The sequence below is a fragment of the Chiloscyllium punctatum genome, chromosome 32 (assembly GCF_047496795.1).
Source record: "Chiloscyllium punctatum isolate Juve2018m chromosome 32, sChiPun1.3, whole genome shotgun sequence".
NCBI lineage: Eukaryota > Metazoa > Chordata > Chondrichthyes > Orectolobiformes > Hemiscylliidae > Chiloscyllium > Chiloscyllium punctatum.
The window spans coordinates 53,908,204-53,934,731 of record NC_092770.1 but is presented as its reverse complement, the minus strand read 5'-3'; the positions used below and the strand labels follow the sequence as shown (position 1 = coordinate 53,934,731).

The 26,528-nt window shown below is 42.9% G+C and overlaps 1 protein-coding gene across 13 annotated transcripts in view; it reads left to right on the top strand.

Moving 5' to 3' along the window:
• The window catches only part of LOC140458187 (calcium-dependent secretion activator 2-like), a 746,655-nt gene that overhangs the window by 595,400 nt on the left and 124,727 nt on the right, over positions 1 to 26,528 (top strand). For all 13 annotated transcript variants that reach the window (XM_072552408.1, XM_072552415.1, XM_072552410.1 and 10 more), the window contains one exon: positions 8,442 to 8,583. In XM_072552408.1, the coding sequence (XP_072408509.1) occupies positions 8,442 to 8,583 (142 nt within the window). The remainder of the gene's footprint in view (positions 1 to 8,441; positions 8,584 to 26,528) is intronic.

Below are 26,528 nucleotides of genomic sequence, written 5' to 3'. Positions count from 1 at the left end.
AAATATTGATTTAGCGCTTCTCCTATCTCCTCGGACTCCACACACAACGTCCTTCTACTACCCTTGATTGGCCCTAATCTTACTCGAGTCATTCTTTTATTCCTGATATGACTATAGAAACCTTTAGGGTTTTTCTTGATCCTATCTGCCTACAGCTTCTCATGTCCCTTCCTGACTCTTAGTTTTCTCTTTAGGTCTTTCCTGGCTTGCTTGTAAATCTCAAGTGTCCTAACTGAGCCTTCATGTCTCATGCTCGTATAAGCCACCTTCTTCCTCTTGACAAGATATTAAATTTCTTTAATAAACCAGGGCTCCCTTGCTCGACTACTTCCTCCCTGCCTGACAGGTACATATTTATCAAGGTCACACAGTAGCTGTTCCTTGAATAAGCTCCAAATCCCCTGCAATTTCTTATCCATCCTATTCATCCTAAATCTTGCCTTATTGCATCATAATTACACTTCCCACATCTGTAAATCTTGCCCTGTGGTATATACCTATCGCTTTCCAATGCTAAAGTAAACATAACTGAATTGTGGTCACTATCACCAAACTGCTTACGCACCTCCAAATCTAACACCTGGCCGGGTTCATTACCCAGTACCAAATCCAATGTGTCTTCACCCCTTGTAAGCCTGTTTACATACGGTCAGGAAACCTTCTGCACACATTGGACAAAAACTGACCCATCTAACATACTTGAACTATAGCATTTCCAGTCAATATTTGGAAAGTTAAAGGCCCCTATAACAGCTACCCTGTTACTCACAGTCCTATCCAGAATCATCTTTGTTTTGCTTTCCTCTACATCTCTAGAACTTTTGGAGGTCTATAGAAAAGTCCCAACCTCTCCTTTCCTGTTTCTAACCTCAGTCCATACTATCTCAGTGAACGAGTCCTCATCAAAGGTCCTTTCTGCCACCGTAATACTGTCCTTGACTAACAATGCCACACACCTCCCCCTCTTTTACCATTTTCTCTGTTCTTCCTGAAACATCGAAATCCTGGAACCTGCAACAACCATTCCTGTCCCTGCTCTATCCATGTCTCTGTATTGGCCACAACATCGAAGTCTCAGGTACCATCCCATGCTGCGAGTTGACCCACTTTATTCTGGATGCTCCTGAAGTTGAAGTAGACACACTTCAAACTACCTTACTGCTTGCTTGTGCACTCTTGTGACTTTGAAGCCATATTTCTGACCTCACTACTCTCAACCTCCCTGGACCCTGGAATTACAATTTAGGTTCCCATTCCCCTGCTAAATTAGTTTCAACCCTCCTAAAGAGCATTATCAAATTTTCCCACGCATGTTTCCTAGGATAAGCCAAACAGAGACACGCATGAGAATTCCTAGAAGCATGGCACTCCGACCAGAAGTCTATCAACAAACTCATTGATGTGGATCCCATTTCCTACTCCCTGAGGAAAAGCACAGGAAATTACATCACCATAGGAAATTACATCATCACGGAAAATGACATTACCAACCCAAGGTAACCTAGACATATAAATAAAAAGCAGGCCATACGACCAGTGCTTCACCAGAAGCTCACTGATGATGTTACCTAGTATGGTGATGAAACGTCTGAAATTGAACCCTCCAGCTCAGCGAGCAAACTTACATCCATATTTAACATATGCATAAAAATGAAAGTGGACAGGTATTTGTTTACCTATATTTATTAGCAAATCTTTCAGATGTTGCCTACCCTTGTGCAAATGATCATCGTCATAAATTAGATGACTTGAATTGATTAAGACTCCACAATGTTATTTAATTGAATAAACTGTGGGAACTTTATGGGTTTGTTTCAGGTAGATTTATATTTTTTTAAAAAGACAAAGATTCTGCAGAACATAATGCATCCTATTTAATGACTTCATATTCCTGGCAGGATGCCTTGCCTGCTGGGTTTGCATATCGAGAATTCAAAGGTATGCTCCTGAAGGTTTGCCATCTATTAATTCATAATGGATGGAAAATCATAGATAGCAGGTCTGCCATTTCAGCAGATCTCTATTTCAACAAAGATTAAATCATTGTAACTGATGGAAAATGTTGGCAACAAATACAAGATTGGATGCTTCTCTATGGTATTCACATATTTGGAATCTGAAGGATGCTGATTGCTGTCAGAGATTAAATCACTGACATTCAGTCCATCCCTGCAACATGCTAAACCTTTCATGGTTAGGTGTGAATTGAAAGTGATTCTTGGCCACTGCTTTTATAGACTGTATTACAATGACAAGGGTCTGGAAATGTAATGAGTATAGTTATGAATTTGTAAATCACCCATCCATTCCCGACTCCGCAAATCAGGCTGATGGTTTCTCTATCCATCGTATGGACCATACAGCATGCTCAGGTAAGACAGAGAGTGGAGGGGCTTGCTTTTTAATCCACAACTTGTGGTGCATGGACATTGCAATCCTGGGCAGCTATTGCTCCCCAAACCTTGAACTCCTCTCTATTAATTGCCGCCCCTTCTATCTACCATGGGAATTTACCGCTGCTATACTAACTGCTGTGTACAAACTACCACAAGCAAAGGTCAAGGAAGCTCTGGATGTGCTGTACTCCATCACGAACACCCTGTAGATGGAGCACCCCGAGGCCTTGTTTATTGTGACTGGCAATTTCAATCAAGTCAATCTAAGGAAGGTGTTGCTTAAGTAGCACCAGAACATTACCTGCCCCACCAGGGGCCTGAACATTTTAGACCAGTGCTACACCACTTTGAAGATGCCTACCGCTCCACTCCCCACCCTTATTTCGGGAACTCCGACCACAATGCGTCGTCTTCTACCGGCTTACAGACAAAAGCTCAAGCGGGAGATCCTCCCTCACGGATACAGGTCCAGTGTTGGTCGGAGGAGGCAGAGGATCAACTCCGGTACTGTCTAGAATCAGCTGATTGAGCCATGTTCAAACATTCTGCAGGTACCTTGGACGAGCACAACACCATCATCACAGGCTTTATCAGTAAGTGTGTGGAGGACGGCATACCAAGCAAGGCAATCCGGGTGTTCCCCAACAGTAAATTCTGCATGAATCAGGACATACATAACCTGCTAAAAACCAGGTGTGAGGCCTTCAGATCAGGAGACCCACTCAAATATAAGGAATCCAAATATGACCTTTGCAGAGTCATTAAGACAGCCAAGGACCAATACCGACCCAAACTAGAGACCCAGACAGTCACCCAGCGACTATGGCAAGGACTGAATGACATCACAGGTTCTAAAAAGAGATAGTGCAAGATAGCAGATAATGACACAAAACTCCCAGATCGTCTCAATGCCCTCTATGCTCACTTTGATCAGAATTTCTGCAGAGACGTCAAACCTATTCCGACAAGTCCTGAGGAAAATATCCCACCAGATATTGCATCAGAGGTGAGATCAGTTTTCCTTCGTGTGAATCCAAGGAAAGCAATGGGACCTACGGAGTACCAGATAGTGCACTCATAGCATGCGCAGATCAACTGACAGAGATCTTCTCAGACATCTTCAACCTCTCCTTGCAGCAGACCACTGTCCCTGCCTGTTTCAAGAGGGCCAACATCATCCCTGTGCCTAAGAAGGCTCATGCAGCATGTCTTAATAACTACCGCCCAGTGGCTCTAACTTCAGTGGTCATGAAGTGCTTTGAAAGGCAGGTCATGGCATTAATCAATTCCAGCCTCCCACTACTCTTGACTCACTCCAATCTGCCTATTGGACCAACAGATTCACGTTAGATGTCACTTGCCCTCCACTTCTCCCTAGAACATCTTGCCACCAAGAACAGCTACATAAGAATCCTACTCATTGACTACAGTTCAGCCTTCAACACTATTAACCCTTCGAGACTGATTACTAAACTTCATGCACTCGGACTAAGACCTACTCTCTGCAACTGGATCCTCGGTTTCCTGACCCACAGGCCACAAACAGTGAAGACTGGGGACAATATTTCATCTTCACTAACATTCAACTCTGGAGCCCTCCAGGGGTGCATACTTAGCCCCCTACTGTACTCCCTATATACCCATGACTGTGTCACTAAATACCAGACTAATGCCATTTACAAGTTCGCTGATGACACCACCATAGTCAGTCGAATCTCAGATGGCGATGAAACAGACTACAGACGGGAGGGAGGTGGAAGACCTGGAAAAATGGTGCACTGAGAGCAACCTAGCTCTCAATGCCAGCAAAACCATATAACTCATTATTGACTTTCGGCAGGATGTTACTCATGCCCCCCTACACATTAACAGCATGGAGGTGGAGCAAGTGGAGAGTGTCAAGCTCCTGGGAGTGGTCATTCCCTACAAGCTTTCTTGGATTCTTCATGTGGATGCACTGGTTACAAAGGCCCAACAACGTCTCTTCTTCCTCAGGCATCTGAGGAAATTTAGCTTGATGGCGAATACCCTTGCCAACTTTTATAGGTACGCCATCGAGAGCATTCTGTCTGGATGTATCACTACCTGGTATGGCAATTTTACCATTCAAGATCGGAGACGGTTGCAGAGAGTGGTGAACTCAGCCCGGACAATCACAAAGGCCAACCTCCCATCTATAGAATTCATCTACCAGGCCCGCTGTCAAGGATACCGCCAGTGTTCTTAAGGATCCATCCCACCCTGGCAATGTTTTTCTAAAACCTCTACCAGTGAGGAGAAGGTACAGAAGCCTGAACACATGCACCAACCAGTTTCACAACAGTTTCTACCCTACTATTGTTAGATGGACTCACAAACTCTTAACATTCGCGAGTACCTGTGTTTTGTTTTTACTGCTGTTTACCTACTTAACTCTGTGATCTGCCTGTATTGCTCGTAAGACCGAGCTTTTCACTGTGCCTCGGTACAGGTGACAATAAATTCAATTCAATGCAGGAACAATGCACTGGTGTAATTTCAGATTAGCTGATTTTCGAGGCTACTCCTGGCACTGGGGATGAGTGGCTGGAATGTTGATATTACAGCGAGGGAAAGTTGCACACAAAGACTAGTTATTTTTTCTACCATATGTGGATTGGTAAAAGGAACAGTATTTCCTTTCAAAAATGACTATAGGAGGTCAAATAAGAGAATTAGTGCACAGAAAGGCCTTGTTGAACATTGAAGGATATGCACCAGGCAAAATAAGTTTATATTTGGAGTGGGTGCTGGGTCATCTGCAGTTACAAATAGACAGTGTGCGTGTGAGGCGAAAGAGATGACAAATGGTAAGTGAAAAATTGCAAGAGGTGGTCTAAAGCAACTTTAGAGATTAGCTCTGCAAAACATTTTTCAAGGAGGTCAGATGGTAAAAAGGTAGAAGATTTTGAGGAGCAGGTATCAGAAAATGGGACCTAGGTGCCTAAAGACTCGACCATCAATCATGATATGGCATGGAGTGGCAAGGAGTGGATTAGCATAGAGAAGAAGCATACAGGAGGGTGCATGAAATCAGCCTGTAATGGCCAAAGCAAAGGGGCTGGGATATGGAAAGTGAAGAGGATCTGAGGTTACTTTGCAAAAAATCTCTGAAGAGATTTATAAGTGAGGACAAAGCGATTTGAATTTTGGAAATGGCTTTATAGAACCTTCATGTCTAATCAGAGATTCTGTTTATGCTTTTAAAAGATTTGATGCTTCTGTATAAATTATGATGCATATACACTACAAATGCCTTCTACATTTAAATCATACAGAACTCTTATGCTGTCAAATCTTTTCATCTTGCATTCTTCACTAAAGCACAAAAGTATCAAATTTCACAGGGAACAATTTTTTTTCCCAATCGATCAGCACCATCTTCTGCAGTATAAATTGTTATTCTCTTTGAAATGTGGTATTCTTGCAATTGTGCCCTGGCGAGTGCAAGATTAAAATCATTGCTTGTGTATCTCTTTCAGGCTTTGTATGGCCATGCAACTAAAAAGACAAATATATGGATAGATTATGGACGTATTCAAATAATAAAAATGCAACTAGCTGCAGCAATCGCACAATCCTATAAGAAGGCATGTTCACTGTCAGAGTCAGTTTTCGAAATTTAGCTAATTGTTCTCTGTGGCTCTCTGTATTACACAGCGTACAAACAGACAAGCTCATTAGACCTAGCATAACAGTAGATCTGAGCATTGCTCCAAAATGGAACACAGTTGTCAGCACAAGCATCTTTAGACAATACTGTGCACAAAATGTATGGATGGTTGATTGTAAGATGCATCAGATTCTGCTGCACACTTTGCCCTAATGTGCTGCCAGGGAAACAGAAGGGGTGACTGAAAGCAAGGTGTTTAATTCAGTTGGAGCAGATTGGAATGGACTCCTCAGTTGCCTTCACACAGCGCAAGTAACATCTGTGTAGAAAATAAAGTGTGCTTACTGTACAGAAGATCTTGTTTTGCCCAGTCTTGAGGGATGTGATAACTAGTTAGAGCAACCGTGAAGGCAGTGCAGCAGTCACAGTGTCTCAGTGGGTGGCAATGGCAACAGTAATGACAATAATGCTTGCTGAAACACACAAAGCACATACAGTGTGCTTTTGCAGAAACAGCCTTGTTTTTGTAACAATGAGATGGTGTGCTTTTACAGCCAATGCGCTTAGAAATGGAAAGTAACACCTGAGGAGGTTTGGGGATTGTACATGTTATCTTTTGTGTAGCCACATATCTCTAACCTTCGCAGGCGCATCTCTAGGTCTATAGTATTTGTTTTGTTGTCTCCAAACATATGATGATCGTCATGAACAAGCATGTTAATGAATATATCAGTAAGAATAATATAATTGAAGTGCAAAAATGATCGAAAGCAGATCATTGTATGAAAATGGAAAGTGCATTTGTAAATGTAAACTTTTATAAACATATAAATGTAAATATATAACTTAAACTTTTCTTAATCCATTCACAGTTAGACCATCAGGATCATTGCCAGTTTTAATCATTCCTGATAATAAATTTCTGACCTAAACTTGCCAATGACTGTCTAACCAAAATTCTACACCTTTTTGAGGAAAAATTGCATTCTGGTTCCACTTCTAAATGGTTGGGCTTGAATTTTAAATTTTATTTCCTGTGTTATAAACACCCCCACCAGGGCAGACAGTTTCTCTAAGTCTATCCAATCAATCTTTTTCATAATTTTGTGTATCTTGGTTGAATTACCCCTCAAATTTTGGAATGTCCAGGAATACAAATCAACTTGATGCAAACTGTCTTCACATTTAAGCCTAGGTCATATTCTGGTGACTCTACACTGCGTCATGACAAATATATCTTCCCTGTAGTTTGAATGCAGGAACGTCTTTCCTTGGGAAATCCAACAGTAAGTGAAATCAACTTTGGAAGCATCACAGAAAAAAAATGTTCATAATTATTGTGGCAGTTTTGTTTTAAAATCTCCAAACATACTACAGGATGAAATAAATTGACAGAAACAATAAATTGTGTAATAATGGTTGCTGGGGTGTGAGAAGGAGGAATACATGTTCAGAGGGAACAGACACCATTAGGCAAGTTTTTAAAAAGCCTATTGAAATATAAACTAGAACATAGAAAAATAAATAAAAAGTGCTGTTTTCTACTTTCAGCAAGTAAAACAAAACTAGCACAACTAAGGAGTGAAATATTTATCATACAAGATATACGGAGAAGTGAGTTCAAGCTGACTGAATGAAAATCCTGATGTTTCTTTGTGTAAAGAGAAAATAGCCCAGAGCGAGGTTATATGAAACAAAACCTTTGAAATTGCTGTCAGTGATATTTTTTGTCCACATGTTTTAGAGGTGCTCTTTTCCTAATATTTACTTTGGTGTGTAATAAATCTGTTTACTTCAATTGACTTCAATTACCTATTAATTAAATGGGGAAGGGAAATTGATTGAGTACATTTCAAGCATACATTGTCGATAATATTTATTAGAATATTAGCATTTGGAAATTATACAAAGAATTTGCAGATTGTAAACAGAGCATCCAGCCCAATGGGTTTGTGCTAGGGTTAATGCTTTGCAGAAGCCCTCTCTGAGTCTTCTTACATTAGATCACCCTATCCATTTCCACCTGTACATAAACTATTCAGTGGAAAGGAATTGTTTCATTCCTGTTCTTCGGACATGTGGTAATAAATGTATTATTTGAGAAGGCAGTTCTGACACAAAACTTTTGAACTTGGAATGAACTGACAGTTGTATTGCTGAATTCTTGTGAAATTGCATAGATCTATCTTGGTATAATAACCACAGGTGAGTTATTCACATTTGTTGGACTTCCTCATTTCAGGAATATTTTGGTTCTAATTTGTGCTCCAGCAGCTTCTCTGATTTCTATTCCAGGTCTAATTGAAATACTGTTATGTGTTTCTATACATCCAAGTGATGCATGATGGCATGTATTGAAAATATCTATTTATAAATCTGAAGTTTAATGAATGCAATTCATTCTTCTTTCAAAGCTCAATTGTGCAATGGAAAATTTCACAAACATTTGCAAGAATTCTTTGTTCCACTGGTGGTACGTTATATTGATCTGATGGAATCGGCAATTGCTCAGTCTATTCATAAAAGCTTTGAACAAGAAACATGGCAACCAGTGAAGTAAGTAATTTTGAATTAGCTTCTTTTTTCTCATTGATACAATCTGTTCATACAGAGCTAGCTTTAACAGAGCAGGTGCTTGTCTGTGATGTCATAAGACATCTAGATTGGTGGTTCAGTCCATTCATTGTTATTCATTGTGCATTACTTTGCTGCAAGGACCTATGAATTTCATCAGAGAGATTGGAAAATGGATCCCAGTTGATCAAACTTAAAAGCTATTCACAACAATAAAAGAACACATCACAAACATATAAAAAATAGGAACTACTGAGCCTCCTGAGCCTGCTGTAGCATAAATGAGCTTTGATCTCAATTTCATTTTCCCATCCATTGCCTATGCGCCTTGATTCCCTAGTCCAGAAATCTGTTTGTCGCAGTCTTCAATGATCCACAATGTATTAGGGTAGAGAACTCCAAACATTCACAACTAGATGTAAAAAAATTCAATCTTGGGAAGAAATCTTTCCTCCACTAAATAAACACCCCATTATTTTTACATGATGCCCCTAGTACCAACAATGAAAATATCCCTTCAGAATCTACCCTGGCAAGCCCTCTCAGAATTTCATGGGTCAGTGAAGCCACTTATGCTCTCCAAATCAGAGAAGTATTCATAGGAAAATAGTTTAGAAACATAGACACAGAAGTAGGCCAATCATTCATGGCTGATCCTGTGTCTCAACACCATACTAAGTGACACCCTTAGCCTCTAGAAATATATCTCTTTCTTTCTTACATATTTAGTGCCTTGACTTCATACTCTTTGGTGGTAGAATATTCAGTGGGTTCACCCACTGACTGAATTTCTCCTCATCTCAGTCCAAACTGGCCTATCCTTTGCCCTGAGACCACGATTTTTATTCTAAATCCTCAGTCAGGTGAAAAACCAATTGCATTCAGTCTGTCCAGCACTGGCAGAATTTTACATGTTTCAATGAGATCTGATCTCATTCTTTGAAGCTCCAGTGAATACAGGTCCAATTAACCAAATTTGGTCTCACAGGGCAAGCCTGCCATCCCGTGAATCAGTCTGGTAAAACTAATCTCTTCTTGTAGGTCAACCCTCTAATTCAAGAATTAGTCTTTAGCATTGTCGTTGGACCATTTCTGAAGTATGTATACCCTTGTGGAAGTACATCAAAATTCTTGCTGTGGTTTCATTAAGAACCTGTACAATTGCAGCTTGACTCTTTTGCACTAAGTAACTACAGTATAAAAGTCATGAATCAGTATCTGAACATTATTTTCTTAAAATAAATCTTAAATTCAACAGAACAGTATATTGGAAAAAAAAACAAATTCTGGCAGCCAGTAGTTTTATTTTTACACTGTGAACTTTGATTGTCAAAACTAAATTGGTCTTTGTCTCATTATGTGAATTGCTCAACTAAATGATTTTAATGTAAGCAGCCTGAAAAATTATTAACCCGTGCTAACATCACTAGGATAGACAATTTATATACTATAGTTAATTTAAAGTGAAAACAAAATCAACAAGAGAAATAAGTACACATTTTGTAGTACAGAGCTTGAGTTTTGTTGAACAAAGACATTTTGTTGTATAAGAGCACAGTGGCTCAGTGATTAGCACTGCTGCCTCACAGCGCCAGGGACCCAGATTCGATTCCAGCCTTGAGTGACTGTGTAGAGTTTGCACATTCCCCCTGTGTCTGTGTGGGTTTCCTCCAGGTGCTCCTGTTTCCCCCCACAGTCCAAAAGGTGTGCAGGTCAGGTAAATTGGCCATTCTAAATTGCCTATAATGTTAGGTCCTTTAGTCAGAGGAAAATGGGTCTGGGTGGGTTTCTCCTCGGAGGGTCGGTGTGGACTTGTTGGGCTGAAGGGCCTGTTTCCACACTGTAGGGAATCTGATCTAATCAAAAAGCAATATACAACTAATGGTTGGGATATCTGGTTGGCATGGATGAGTTGGACTGAAGGGCCCGTTTCTGTGCTGTACATCTCTACGACTACAAATGCTGGGAATATGAAAAAAATCAATAGAAAGTGCTGGGAAAACTCAACAGGTTGGTAGCAATTATGGAGAGAAATAGAGAGTTAACTTTTCAGAATTTGAGTTGCAAAGAACAATCTCTGGACTCAAAACGTTAACTCTGTTTCTCTCGCCACAGTTGCTGACAGACCTGCTGAGCATCTCCTGCATTTTCTGTTTTTATTTCACATTTTGTTGAAGTTTTGCATCCTGTACTCATCAGGATAATTAGCAAGAATACCAATTAAAGGTGAAACAAACTTTTATACAGCATGGGGGAAAAAAATTCTGATTGGTTGGCAAGTCCAGTCTGGTTGGTTATGTCAGTACGATTTTTATTGCAAACTACCGAAAGGATATGCTGTTTAATTTGGTCTTCTGCCTCTCACACAATGAGTAATGTGCTATGTAAAATTCAGTGCCGATATGATGCTTAGTATGTTGGTTGAATATCCCAAAGACTGGAAGTTCAAATTAACCAGGACAAGCAGGTCATTTTCAGATTGGCTTGTTGTTGCTCCTAAGGTGCTACGAGCAGGTTCTTGGGACTCAGTCAGTTTCAATCTATATCATGTACAACTCCAATCTGTATACATGTACAATCTAATCTGTCTACACGTACAACTCCAATCTGTCTACACGTAGAACTCCAATCTTTCTACACGTACAACTCCAATCTTTCTACATGTATAACTCCCATCTGTCCACATGTACAACTCCCATCTGTCTACACGTACAACTCCCATCTGTCTACACGTACAACTCCAATCTGTCTACACGTACAACTCCCATCTGTCTACATGTACAACTCCCATCTGTCGACATGGCCAACTCCAATCTGTCTACACGTACAACTCCAATCTGTCTACACAACCAACTCCAATCTGTCTACACGTAAACTCCAATCTGTCTACATGTACAACTCCAATCTGCCTACATGTACAACTCCAATCTGTCTACACGTACAACACCAATCTGTCTACACAACCAACTCCAATCTGTCGACACAACCAACTCCAATCTGTCTACACGTACAACTCCCATCTGTCTACATGTACAACTCCCATCTGTCGACATGGCCAACTCCCACCTGTCTACGTGGCCAACTCCAATCTGTCTACACATACAACTCCAATCTGTCTACACAACCAACTCCAATTTGTCTACACGTACAACTCCAATCTGTCTACACGTACAACTCCAATCTGTCTACACGTACAACTCCAATCTGTCTACACGTACAACTCCAATCTGTCCACACAACCAACTCCAATCTGTCTACACGTACAACTCCAATCTGTCGACACGTACAACTCCAATCTGTCGACACGTACAACTCTAATCTGTCTACACGTACAACTCCCATCTGTCTACACGTACAACTCCCATCTGTCTACACGTACAACTCCCATCTGTCTACATGCCTAACTCCCATCTGTCCACATGGCCAACTCCAATCTGTCTACACGTACAACTCCAATCTGTCTACGCAACCAACTCTAATCTGTCTACACGTACAAATCCAATCTGTCTACACGTACAACTCCAATCTGTCTACATGTACAACTCCAATCTGTCTACACGTACAATCCAATCTGTATACATGTACAACTCCAATCTGTCTACACGTACGCCTCCAATCTGTCTACATGGCCAACTCCAATCTGTCTACATGACCAACTCCATGTACAACTCCAATCTGTCTACATGTACAACTCAAATCTGTCTACATGGCCAGCTCCAATCTGTATACACGGCCAACTCCAATCTGTCTACATGTACAACTCTAATCAGTCGATACATACAACTCCCATCTGTCCGCACGTCCACCTCCAATCTGTCCACACGTACAACTCCAATCTGTCCACACGTACAACTCCAATCTGTCTACACATGCAACTCCAATCTGTCTACACATGCAACTCCAATCTGTGTACAGATATAGCTCCAATCTGTATATATGTACGCCTCCAATCTGTACACACGTACGCCTCCAATCTGTCTACATGGCCAACTCCAATCTGTCTACACAACCAACTCCAATCTGTCTACATGGCCAACTCCGATCTGTGTACATGTACAATTCCAATCTGTCTACACGTACACCTCCAATCTGTCTACACAACCAACTTCAATCTGTCTACACGTACTACTCCCATCTGTCTACATGTACAACTCCCATCTGTCTACATGGCCAACTCCCACCTGTCTTCATGGCCAACTCCAATCAGTCTACACGTACAACTCCAATCTGTCCACACAACCAACTCCAATCTGTCTACACGTACAACTCTAATCTGTCTACACGTACAACTCCCATCTGTCTACATGTACAACTCCCATCTGTCTATACGTACAATTCCCATCTGTCTATACGAACAACTCCCATCTGTCTACATGGCCAACTCCCATCTGTCTACATGGCCAACTCCAATCTGTCTACACGTACAAATCCAATCTGTTTACACATACAATCCAATCTGTCTACATGTACAACTCCAATCTGTCTACATGGCCAACTCCCATCTGTCTACATGGCCAACTCCAATCTGTCTACATGGCCAACTCCAATCTGTCTACATGTACAACTCCAATCTGTCTACACGTACAACTCCAATCTGACTACATGTACAACTCCAATCTGTCTGCATGTATATCTCCAACCTGTCTACACGTACAACTCCAATCTGTCTACCCAAGCAACTCCAATCTGTCTACACGTACAACTCCCATCTGTCTACATGTACAACTCCCATCTGTCTACACGTACAACTCCAATCTGTCTACCCAAGCAACTCCAATCTGTCTACACGTACAACTCCCATCTGTCTACATGTACAACTCCCATCTGTCTACATGTACAACTCCCATCTGTCCACATATACAACTCCCATCTGTCTACACGTACAACTCCCATCTGTCTACATGTACAACTCCCATCTGTCGACATGGCCAACTCCAATCTGTCTACACGTACAACTCCAATCTGTCTACACAACCAACTCCAATCTGTCTACACGTAAACTCCAATCTGTCTACATGTACAACTCCAATCTGCCTACATGTACAACTCCAATCTGTCTACACGTACAACACCAATCTGTCTACACAACCAACTCCAATCTGTCGACACAACCAACTCCAATCTGTCTACACGTACAACTCCCATCTGTCTACATGTACAACTCCCATCTGTCGACATGGCCAACTCCCACCTGTCTACGTGGCCAACTCCAATCTGTCTACACATACAACTCCAATCTGTCTACACAACCAACTCCAATTTGTCTACATGTACAACTCCAATCTGTCTACACGTACAACTCCAATCTGTCTACACGTACAACTCCAATCTGTCTACACGTACAACTCCAATCTGTCCACACAACCAACTCCAATCTGTCTACACGTACAACTCCAATCTGTCGACACGTACAACTCCAATCTGTCGACACGTACAACTCTAATCTGTCTACACGTACAACTCCCATCTGTCTACACGTACAACTCCCATCTGTCTACACGTACAACTCCCATCTGTCTACATGCCTAACTCCCATCTGTCCACATGGCCAACTCCAATCTGTCTACACGTACAACTCCAATCTGTCTACGCAACCAACTCTAATCTGTCTACACGTACAAATCCAATCTGTCTACACGTACAACTCCAATCTGTCTACATGTACAACTCCAATCTGTCTACACGTACAATCCAATCTGTATACATGTACAACTCCAATCTGTCTACACGTACGCCTCCAATCTGTCTACATGGCCAACTCCAATCTGTCTACATGACCAACTCCATGTACAACTCCAATCTGTCTACATGTACAACTCAAATCTGTCTACATGGCCAGCTCCAATCTGTATACACGGCCAACTCCAATCTGTCTACATGTACAACTCTAATCAGTCGATACATACAACTCCCATCTGTCCGCACGTCCACCTCCAATCTGTCCACACGTACAACTCCAATCTGTCCACACGTACAACTCCAATCTGTCTACACATGCAACTCCAATCTGTCTACACATGCAACTCCAATCTGTGTACAGATATAGCTCCAATCTGTATATATGTACGCCTCCAATCTGTACACACGTACGCCTCCAATCTGTCTACATGGCCAACTCCAATCTGTCTACACAACCAACTCCAATCTGTCTACATGGCCAACTCCGATCTGTGTACATGTACAATTCCAATCTGTCTACACGTACACCTCCAATCTGTCTACACAACCAACTTCAATCTGTCTACACGTACTACTCCCATCTGTCTACATGTACAACTCCCATCTGTCTACATGGCCAACTCCCACCTGTCTTCATGGCCAACTCCAATCAGTCTACACGTACAACTCCAATCTGTCCACACAACCAACTCCAATCTGTCTACACGTACAACTCTAATCTGTCTACACGTACAACTCCCATCTGTCTACATGTACAACTCCCATCTGTCTATACGTACAATTCCCATCTGTCTATACGAACAACTCCCATCTGTCTACATGGCCAACTCCCATCTGTCTACATGGCCAACTCCAATCTGTCTACACGTACAAATCCAATCTGTTTACACATATAATCCAATCTGTCTACATGTACAACTCCAATCTGTCTACATGGCCAACTCCCATCTGTCTACATGGCCAACTCCAATCTGTCTACATGGCCAACTCCAATCTGTCTACATGTACAACTCCAATCTGTCTACACGTACAACTCCAATCTGACTACATGTACAACTCCAATCTGTCTGCATGTATATCTCCAACCTGTCTACACGTACAACTCCAATCTGTCTACCCAAGCAACTCCAATCTGTCTACACGTACAACTCCCATCTGTCTACATGTACAACTCCCATCTGTCTACACGTACAACTCCAATCTGTCTACCCAAGCAACTCCAATCTGTCTACACGTACAACTCCCATCTGTCTACATGTACAACTCCCATCTGTCTACATGTACAACTCCCATCTGTCCACATATACAACTCCAATCTGTCTACACGTACAACTCCCATCTGTCTACATGTACAACTCCAATCTGTCTCCACGTACAACTCCAATCTGTCTCCACGTACAACTCCAAACTGTCTACACGTACAACTCCCATCTGTCTACATGTACAACTCCCATCTGTCTACATGTACAACTCCCATCTGTCTACATGGCCAACTCCAATCTGTCAACACGTACAATTCCAATCGGTCTACACGTACAACTCCAATCTGTCCACACGTACAACTCCAATCTGTCTACATAACCAACTCCAATCTGTCTACACGTACGCCTCCAATCTGTCTACATGGCCAACTCCAATCTGTCTACATGACCAACTCCATGTACAACTCCAATCTGTCTACATGGCCAAATCCAATCTGTTTACATGACCAACTCCATGTACAACTCCAATCTGTCTACATGGCCAACTCCAATCTGTCTACATGTACAACTCCAATCTGTCTACATGTACAACTCCAATCTGTCTACACGTACAACTCCAATCTGTTTTCATGGCCAATTACAATCTGTCTACACGTACAACTCTAATCTGTCTACGCGTACAACTTCAATCTGTCTACACAACCAACTCCAATCTGTCTACACGTACGCCTCCAATCTGTCTACATGTACAACTCCAATCTGTCTACATGACCAACTCCAATCTGTCTACATGACCAACTCCATGGACAACTCCAATCTGTCTACATGTACAACTCCAATCTGTCTACACGAACAACTCCAATCTGTTTACATGGCCAATTACAATCTGTCTACACGTACAACTCAAATCTGTCTACACGTAAAACTCAAATCTGTCTACATGTACAACTCCCATCTGTCTACACATACAACTCCCATCTGTCTACACGTACAATTCCCATCTGTCTACATGTACAACTCCCAACTGTCTACATGTACAACCCCCAACTGTCTACATGTACAACTCCCATCTGTCTACATGTACAACTCCAATCTGTCTACATGTACAACTCCAATCTGTCTACACGAACAACTCCAATCTGTTTACATGGCCAATTACAATCTGTCTACACGTACAACTCAAATCTGTCTACACGTAAAACTCAAATCTGTCTACATGTACAACTCCCATCTGTCTACACATACAACTCCCATCTGTCTACACGTACAATTCCCATCTGTCTACATGTACAACTCCCAACTGTCTACATGTACAACCCCCAACTGTCTACATGTACAACTCCCATCTGTCTACATGTACAACTCCCATCTGTCTACATGGCCAACTCCAATCTGTCTACACGTACAACTCCACTCTGTCTACACAACCAAATCCAATCTGTCTACACGTACAACTCCCATCTGTCTACATGGCCAACTCCCAGCTGTCTACATGTACAACTCCCAACTGTCTACATGTACAACTCCCATCTGTCTACATGTACAACTCCCATCTGTCTACATGGCCAACTCCAATCTGTCTACAAGTACAACTCCACTCTGTCTACACAACCAAATCCAATCTGTCTACATGTACGACTCCAATCTGTCTACATGTACGTCTCCAATCTGTCTACACATGCGACTCCAATCTATCTACACATGCAACTCCAATCTGTGTACACATATAACTCGAATCTGTATACAAGTACAACTCGAATCTGTCGATATATCCTACTCAAATCTGTCTACACGTACAACTCCACTCTGTCTACACAACCAAATCCAATCTGTCTACATGTACAACTCCCATCTGTCTACATGTACAACTCCCATCTGTCTACATGTACAACTCCAATCTGTCTACACGTACAATTCCAATCTGTCTACACAACCCAACTCCAATCTGTCTACACATATAACGCCCATCTGTCTACATGTACAACTCCCATCTGTCTACATGGCCAATTCCAATCTGTCTACACAACCCAACTCCAATCTGTCTACACATATAACGCCCATCTGTCTACATGTACAACTCCCATCTGTCTACATGGCCAACTCCAATCTGTCTACACGTACAACTCCAATCTGTCTACACATCCAAATCCCATCTGTCTACGCAACCAACTCCAATCTGTCTACACGTACAACTCCAATCTGTCTACACGTACAACTCCAATCTGTCTACACGTACAACTCCCATCTGTCTACATGTACAACTCCCATCTGTCTACATGTACAACTCCCATCTGTCTACATGGCCAACTCCAATCTGTCTACACGTACGCCTCCAATCTGTCTACATGGCCAACTCCAATCTGTCTACGTGACCAACTCCATGTACAACTCCAATCTGTCTACATGTACAACTCAAATCTGTCTACATGGCCAGCTCCAATCTGTATACACGGCCAACTCCAATCTGTCTACATGTACAACTCTAATCAGTCGATACATACAACTCCCATCTGTCTGCACGTCCACCTCCAATCTGTCCACACGTACAACTCCAATCTGTCCACACGTACAACTCCAATCTGTCTACAAATGCAACTCCAATCTGTCTACACATGCAACTCCAATCTGTGTACAGATATAGCTCCAATCTGTATATAAGTACAACTCCAATCTGTAAACACGTACGCCTCCAATCTGTTTACACGGCCAACTCCAATCTGTCTACATGACCAACTCCATGTACAACTCCAATCTGTCTACATGTACAACTCCAATCTGTCTACACGTACAACTCCAATCTGTTTACATGGCCAATTACAATCTGTCTACACGTACAACTCTAATCTGTCTACGCGTACAACTTCAATCTGTCTACACAACCAACTCCAATCTGTCTACACGTACGCCTCCAATCTGTCTACATGGCCAACTCCAATCTGTCTACATGACCAACTCCATGTACAACTCCAATCTGTCTACATGTACAACTCCAATCTGTCTACACGAACAACTCCAATCTGTTTACATGGCCAATTACAATCTGTCTACACGTACAACTCTAATCTGTCTACGCGTACAACTTCAATCTGTCTACACAACCAACTCCAATCTGTCTACACGTACGCCTCCAATCTGTCTACATGGCCAACTCCAATCTGTCTACATGACCAACTCCATGTACAACTCCAATCTGTCTACATGTACAACTCCAATCTGTCTACACGTACAACTCCAATCTGTTTACATGGCCAATTACAATCTGTCTACACGTACAACTCTAATCTGTCTACGCGTACAACTTCAATCTGTCTACACAACCAACTCCAATCTGTCTACACGTACGCCTCCAATCTGTCTACATGGCCAACTCCAATCTGTCTACATGACCAACTCCATGTACAACTCCAATCTGTCTACATGTACAACTCCAATCTGTCTACACGAACAACTCCAATCTGTTTACATGGCCAATTACAATCTGTCTACACGTACAACTCTAATCTGTCTACGCGTACAACTTCAATCTGTCTACACAACCAACTCCAATCTGTCTACACGTACGCCTCCAATCTGTCTACATGGCCAACTCCAATCTGTCTACATGACCAACTCCATGTACAACTCCAATCTGTCTACATGTCCAACTCCCATCTGTCTACACGTACAACTCCAATCTGTCTACACGTACAACTCCCATCTGTCTACACGTACAATTCCCATCTGTCTACATGTACAACTCCCAACTGTCTACATGTACAACCCCCAACTGTCTACATGTACAACTCCCATCTGTCTACATGTACAACTCCCATCTGTCTACATGGCCAACTCCAATCTGTCTACACGTACAACTCCACTCTGTCGACACAACCAAATCCAATCTGTCTACACGTACAACTCCCATCTGTCTACATGTACAATTCCCAACTGTCTACATGGCCAACTCCCATCTGTCTACATGGCCAACTCCCATCTGTCTACATGGCCAACTGCCAACTGTCTACATGTACAACTCCCATCTGTCTACATGTACAACTCCCATCTGTCTACATGGCTAACTCCAATCTGTCTACACGTACAACTCCACTCTGTCTACACAACCAAATCCAATCTGTCTACATGTACGACTCCAATCTGTCTACATGTACGTCTCCAATCTGTCTACACATGCGACTCCAATCTATCTACACATGCAACTCCAATCTGTGTACACATATAACTTGAATCTGTATACAAGTACAACTCGAATCTGTCCATATATCCTACTCAAATCTGTCTACATGTACAACTCCAATCTGTCTACACGTACAATTCCAATCTGTCTACACAACCCAACTCCAATCTGTCTACACGTATAACGCCCATCTGTCTACATGTACAACTCCCATCTGTCTACATGGCCAACTCCAATCTGTCTACACGTACAACTCCAATCTGTCGACACATCCAAATCCCATCTGTCTACACGTACAATTCCCATCTGTCTACATGTACAATTCCCATCTGTCCACATGGCCAACTCTAATCTGTCTACACGTACAACTCCCATCTGTCTACACGTACAACTCCCATCTGTCTACACGTACAACTCCCATCTGTCTACATGGCCAACTCCCATCTATCTACATGGCCAACTCCAAACTGTCTACGCAACCAACTCCAATCTGTCTACATGTACAACTCCAATCTGTCTACACGTACAAATTCAATCTGTCTACACGTACAACTCCAATCTGTCTACACGTACAACTCCCATCTGTCTACATGTACAACTCCCATCTGTCCACATGGTCAACTCCAATCTGTCTACACGTACAACTCCAATCTGTCTACACATCCAAATCCCATCTGTCTACACGTAAAACTCCCATCTGTCTACATGTACAATTCCCATCTGTCCACACGGCCAACTCCCATCTGTCTACATGTACAACTCCCATCTGTCTACATGGCTAACTCCAATCTGTCTACACGTACAACTCCACTCTGTCTACACAACCAAATCCAATCTGTCTACATGTACAACTCCAATCTGTCTACACGTACAATTCCAATCTGTCTACACAACCCAACTCCAATCTGTCTACACGTATAACGCCCATCTGTCTACATGTACAACTCCCATCTGTCTACATGGCCAACTCCAATCTGTCTACACGTACAACTCCAATCTGTCTACATGGCCAACTCCAATCTGTCTACACGTACAACTCCAATCTGTCGACACATCCAAATCCCATCTGTCTACACGTACAATTCCCATCTGTCTACATGTACAATTCCCATCTGTCCACATGGCCAACTCTAATCTGTCTACACGTACAACTCCCATCTGTCTACACGTACAACTCCCATCTGTCTACACGTACAACTCCCATCTGTCTACATGGCCAACTCCCATCTATCTACATGGCCAACTCCAAACTGTCTACGCAACCAACTCCAATCTGTCTACATGTACAACTCCAATCTGTCTACACGTACAAATTCAATCTGTCTACACGTACAACTCCAATCAGTCTACACGTACAACTCCCATCTGTATACAAGTACAACTCCAAACTGTATACATGTACAACTCAATCTTTATACACGGTCAACTGCAATCTGTCTACACAACCAACTCTAATCTGTATACACCTACAACTCCAATCTGTCAACACATCGAACTTCAATCTGTGTACACGGCCAACTCCAATCTGTCTACAGGTGCAACTCAAATCTGTCTACACGGCCAACTCCAATCTGTGTACACGTACAACTCCAATTTGTCTACACGACCAACACCCATCTGTCTACATGTACAACTCCAATCTGTCTACACGTACAACTCCAATCTCTCTACACGTGCGAATTCAATCTGTCTACACGGCCAACTCCAATCTGTCTACTTGTACAACTCCAATCTGTGTAGACGTACAACTCCAATTTGTCTACACGACCAACACCCATCTGTCTACACGTACAACTCCAATCTGTCTACACGTACGACTCCAACCTGTCTACACATACGACTCCAATCTGTCTACATGTGCGAATCCAATCTGTGTATACGTACAACTCCCATCTGTCTACACGGCCAACTCCAATCTGTGTACACGTACAACTCCAATCTGTCTACATGTACAACTCCAATCTGTCTACACGTACAACTCCAATCTGTCTACACGTATGACTCCAATCTGTCTACATGTACGACTCCAATCTGTCTACATGTGCGAATCCAATCTGTCTATACGTATGACTCCAATCTGTCTACACGGCCCACTCCAATCTGTCTACACGGCCCACTCCAATCTGTCTACACGGCCCACTCCAATCTGTCTACACGGCCCACTCCAATCTGTCTACACGGCCAACTCCAATCTGTCTACATGGCCAACTCCAATCTGTCTACACATACAACTCCAATCTGTCTACATGTACAACTCCCATCTGTCTACATGGCCAACTCCCATCTGTCTACACAACCAAATCCAATCTGTCTACACGTACAACTCCCATCTGTCTACACGTGCGAATCCAATCTGTCTATACGTATGACTCCAATCTGTCTACACGGCCCACTCCAATCTGTCTACATGGCCAACTCCAATCTGTCTACACGTACAACTCCAATCTGTCTACACGTACAACTCCCATCTGTCTACATGGCCAACTCCCATCTGTCTACATGGCCAACTCCCATCTGTCTACACAACCAAATCCAATCTGTCTACACGTAAAACTCCCATCTGTCTACATATACAACTCCCATCTGTCTACATGTACAACTCCGATCTGTCTACACGGCCAACTCCGATCTGTCTACACGGCCAACTCCGATCTGTCTACACGGCCAACTCCGATCTGTCTACACGGCCAACTCCGATCTGTCTACACGGCCAACTCCGATCTGTCTACACGGCCAACTCCGATCTGTCTACACGGCCAACTCCAATCTGTATACAAGTACAACTCCAAACTGTATACACGTAAAACTCAATCTTTATACACGGTCAACTGCAATCTGTATACACGGTCAACTGCAATCTGTCTACACAACCAACTCTAATCTGTATACACCTACAACTCCAATCTGTCAACACATCCAACTTCAACTGGTGGGCGGCACGGTGGCACAGTGGTTGGCACTGCTGCCTCGCAGCGCCGGAGACCCGGGTTCAATTCCCGCCTCAGGCGACTGACTGTGTGGAGTTTGCACGTTCTCCCCGTGTCTGCGTGGGTTTCCTCCCACAGTCCAAAGATGTGCAGGTCAGGTGAATTGGCCATGCTAAATTGCCCGTAGTGTTAGGTAAGGGGTAGATGTAGATATAGATGTAGGGGTATGGGTGGGTTACGCTTCGGCGTGGCGGTGTTGACTTGTTGGGCCGAAGGGCCTGTTTCCACACTGTAAGTAATCTAATCTAATCTAATCTAAGTAATCTAATCTAATCTAATTCAATTTGTCTACACGACCAACACCCATCTGTCTACACGTACAACTCCAAACTGTCTACACGTGCGAATTCAATCTGTCTACACGGCCAACTCCAATCTGTCTACATGGCCAACTCCAATCTGTCTACATGTACAACTCCACTCTGTCTACACAACCAAATCCAATCTGTCTACACGTACAACTCCCATCTGTCTACATGTACAACTCCCAACTGTACATGGCCCACTCCCATCTGTCTACATGGCCAACTCCCAGCTGTCTACATGTACAACTCCCATCTGTCTACATGGCCAACTCCAATCTGTCTACATGTACAACTCCAATCTGTCTACATGTACGACTCCAATCTGTCTACATGTACGACTCCAATCTGTCTACACATGCGACTCCAATCTATCTACACATGCAACTCCAATCTGTGTACACATATAACTCTAATCTGTATACAAGTACAACTCCAATCTGTCTATATATCCTACTCCAATCTGTCTACACGTACAACTCCACTCTCTCTACACAACCAAATCTAATCTGTCTACACGTACAACTCCCATCTGTCAACATGGCCAACTCCCAGCTGTCTACATGTACAACTCCCATCTGTCTACATGGCCAACTCCAATCTGTCTACACGTACAACTCCACTCTGTCTACACAACCAAATCCAAACTGTCTACATGTAGAACTCCCATCTGTCTACATGTAGAACTCCCAACTGTCTACATGTACCACTCCCATCTGTCTACATGGCCAACTCCCATCTGTCTACATGGCCAACTCCCATCTGTCAACATGTACAACTCCAATCTGTCTACATGGCCAACTCCAATCTGTCTACATGTACAACTCCAATCTGTCTACATGTACGACTCCAATCTGTCTACATGTACGACTCCAATCTGTCTACACATGCGACTCCAATCTATCTACACATGCAACTCCAATCTGTGTACACATATAACTCTAATCTGTATACAAGTACCACTCCAATCTGTCTATATATCCTACTCCAATCTGTCTACATGTACAACTCCAATCTGTCTACATGTACAACTCCAATCTGTCTACACGTACAATTCCAATCTGTCTACACAACCAACTCCAATCTGTCTACACGACCAACACCCATCTGTCTACACGTACGACTCCAACCTGTCTACACGTACGACTCCAATCTGTCTACACATGCTAATCCAATCTGTCTATACGTACAACTCCCATCTGTCTACACGGCCAACTCCAATCTGTGTACACATACAACTCCAATCTGTCTACATGTACAACTCCAATCTGTCTACACGTACGACTCCAATCTGTCTACACGTACGACTCCAATCTGTCTACACGTACGACTCCAATCTGTCTACACGTACGACTCCAATCTGTCTACATGTACGACTCCAATCTGTCTACACGTGCAAATCCAATCTGTCTACACGGCCAACTCCGATCTGTCTACACGGCCAACTCCGATCTGTCTACACGGCCAACTCCGATCTGTCTACACGGCCAACTCCGATCTGTCTACACGGCCAATTCCAATCTGTCTACACGTACAACTCCAATCTGTATACAAGTACAACTCCAAACTGTATACACGTAAAACTCAATCTTTATACACGGTCAACTGCAATCTGTATACACGGTCAACTGCAATCTGTCTACACAACCAACTCTAATCTGTATACACCTACAACTCCAATCTGTCAACACATCCAACTTCAACTGGTGGGCGGCACGGTGGCACAGTGGTTAGCACTGCTGCCTCGCAGCGCCGGAGACCCGGGTTCAATTCCCGCCTCAGGCGACTGACTGTGTGGAGTTTGCACGTTCTCCCCGTGTCTGCGTGGGTTTCCTCCGGGTGATCCGGTTTCCTCCCACAGTCCAAAGATGTGCAGGTCAGGTGAATTGGCCATGCTAAATTGCCCGTAGTGTTAGGTAAGGGGTAGATGTAGATATAGATGTAGGGGTATGGGTGGGTTACGCTTCGGCGTGGCGGTGTGGACTTGTTTGGCCGAAGGGCCTGTTTCCACACTGTAAGTAATCTAATCTAATCTAAGTAATCTAATCTAATCTAATTCAATTTGTCTACACGACCAACACCCATCTGTCTACACGTACAACTCCAATCTGTCTACACGTGCGAATTCAATCTGTCTACACGGCCAACTCCAATCTGTCTACTTGTACAACTCCAATCTGTGTAGACGTACAACTCCAATTTGTCTACACGACCAACACCCATCTGTCTACACGTACGACTCCAACCTGTCTACACGTACGACTCCAATCTGTCTACACGTACGACTCCAATCTGTCTACATGTACGACTCCAATCTGTCTACACGTGCAAATCCAATCTGTCTATACGTAGGACTCCAATCTGTCTACACGGCCCACTCCAATCTGTCTACACGGCCTACTCCAATCTGTCTACACGGCCCACTCCAATCTGTCTACACGTACAACTCCCATCTGTCTACACGTACAACTCCCATCTGTCTACACGTACAACTCCCATCTGTCTACATGTATAACTCCAATCTGTCAACACAACCAACTCCAATCTGTGTACACGTACGCCTCCCAATCTGTCTACATGCCAGCTCCAATCTGTCTACACGACCAACTCCAATCTGTCTACATGGTCAACTCCGATCTGTGTACATGTACAATTCCAATCTGTATACACATATAATCCAATCTGTGTACACGGCCAACTCCAATCTGTCTACACATACAACTCCAATCTGTATACAAGTACAACTCCAATCTGTACACAAGTACAACTCAAGCTGTATGCACGGCCAACTCCAATCTGTCTACATGTACAACTCCAATCTGTCTACACATAGACCTCAAATCAGTCTACGTGTCCAACTCCAATCTGTCCACACGTGCAACTCCAATCTGTCCACACATCTGTATACAAGTACAACTCCAATCTGTATACATGTACAACTCCAATTTGTCCACACGGCCAACTGCAATCGGTATACACAACCAATTCTAATCTGTATACACCTACAAGTCCAATCTGTCTACACATCCAACTTCAATCTGTCTACATGGCCAACTCCAATCTGTCTACACGTACAACTCCAATCTGTCTACATGTACAACTCCCATCTGTCTACATGGCCAACTCCAATCTGTCTACATGTACAACTCCACTCTGTCTACACAACCAAATCCAATCTGTCGACACGTACAACTCCCATCTGTCTACATGTACAACTCCCAACTGTACATGGCCCACTCCCATCTGTCTACATGGCCAACTCCCAGCTGTCTACATGTACAACTCCCATCTGTCTACATGGCCAACTCCAATCTGTCTACATGTACAACTCCAATCTGTCTACATGTACGACTCCAATCTGTCTAAATGTACGACTCCAATCTGTCTACACATGCGACTCCAATCTATCTACACATGCAACTCCAATCTGTGTACACATATAACTCTAATCTGTATACAAGTACAACTCCAATCTGTCTATATATCCTACTCCAATCTGTCTACACGTACAACTCCGCTCTCTCTACACAACCAAATCTAATCTGTCTACACGTACAACTCCCATCTGTCAACATGGCCAACT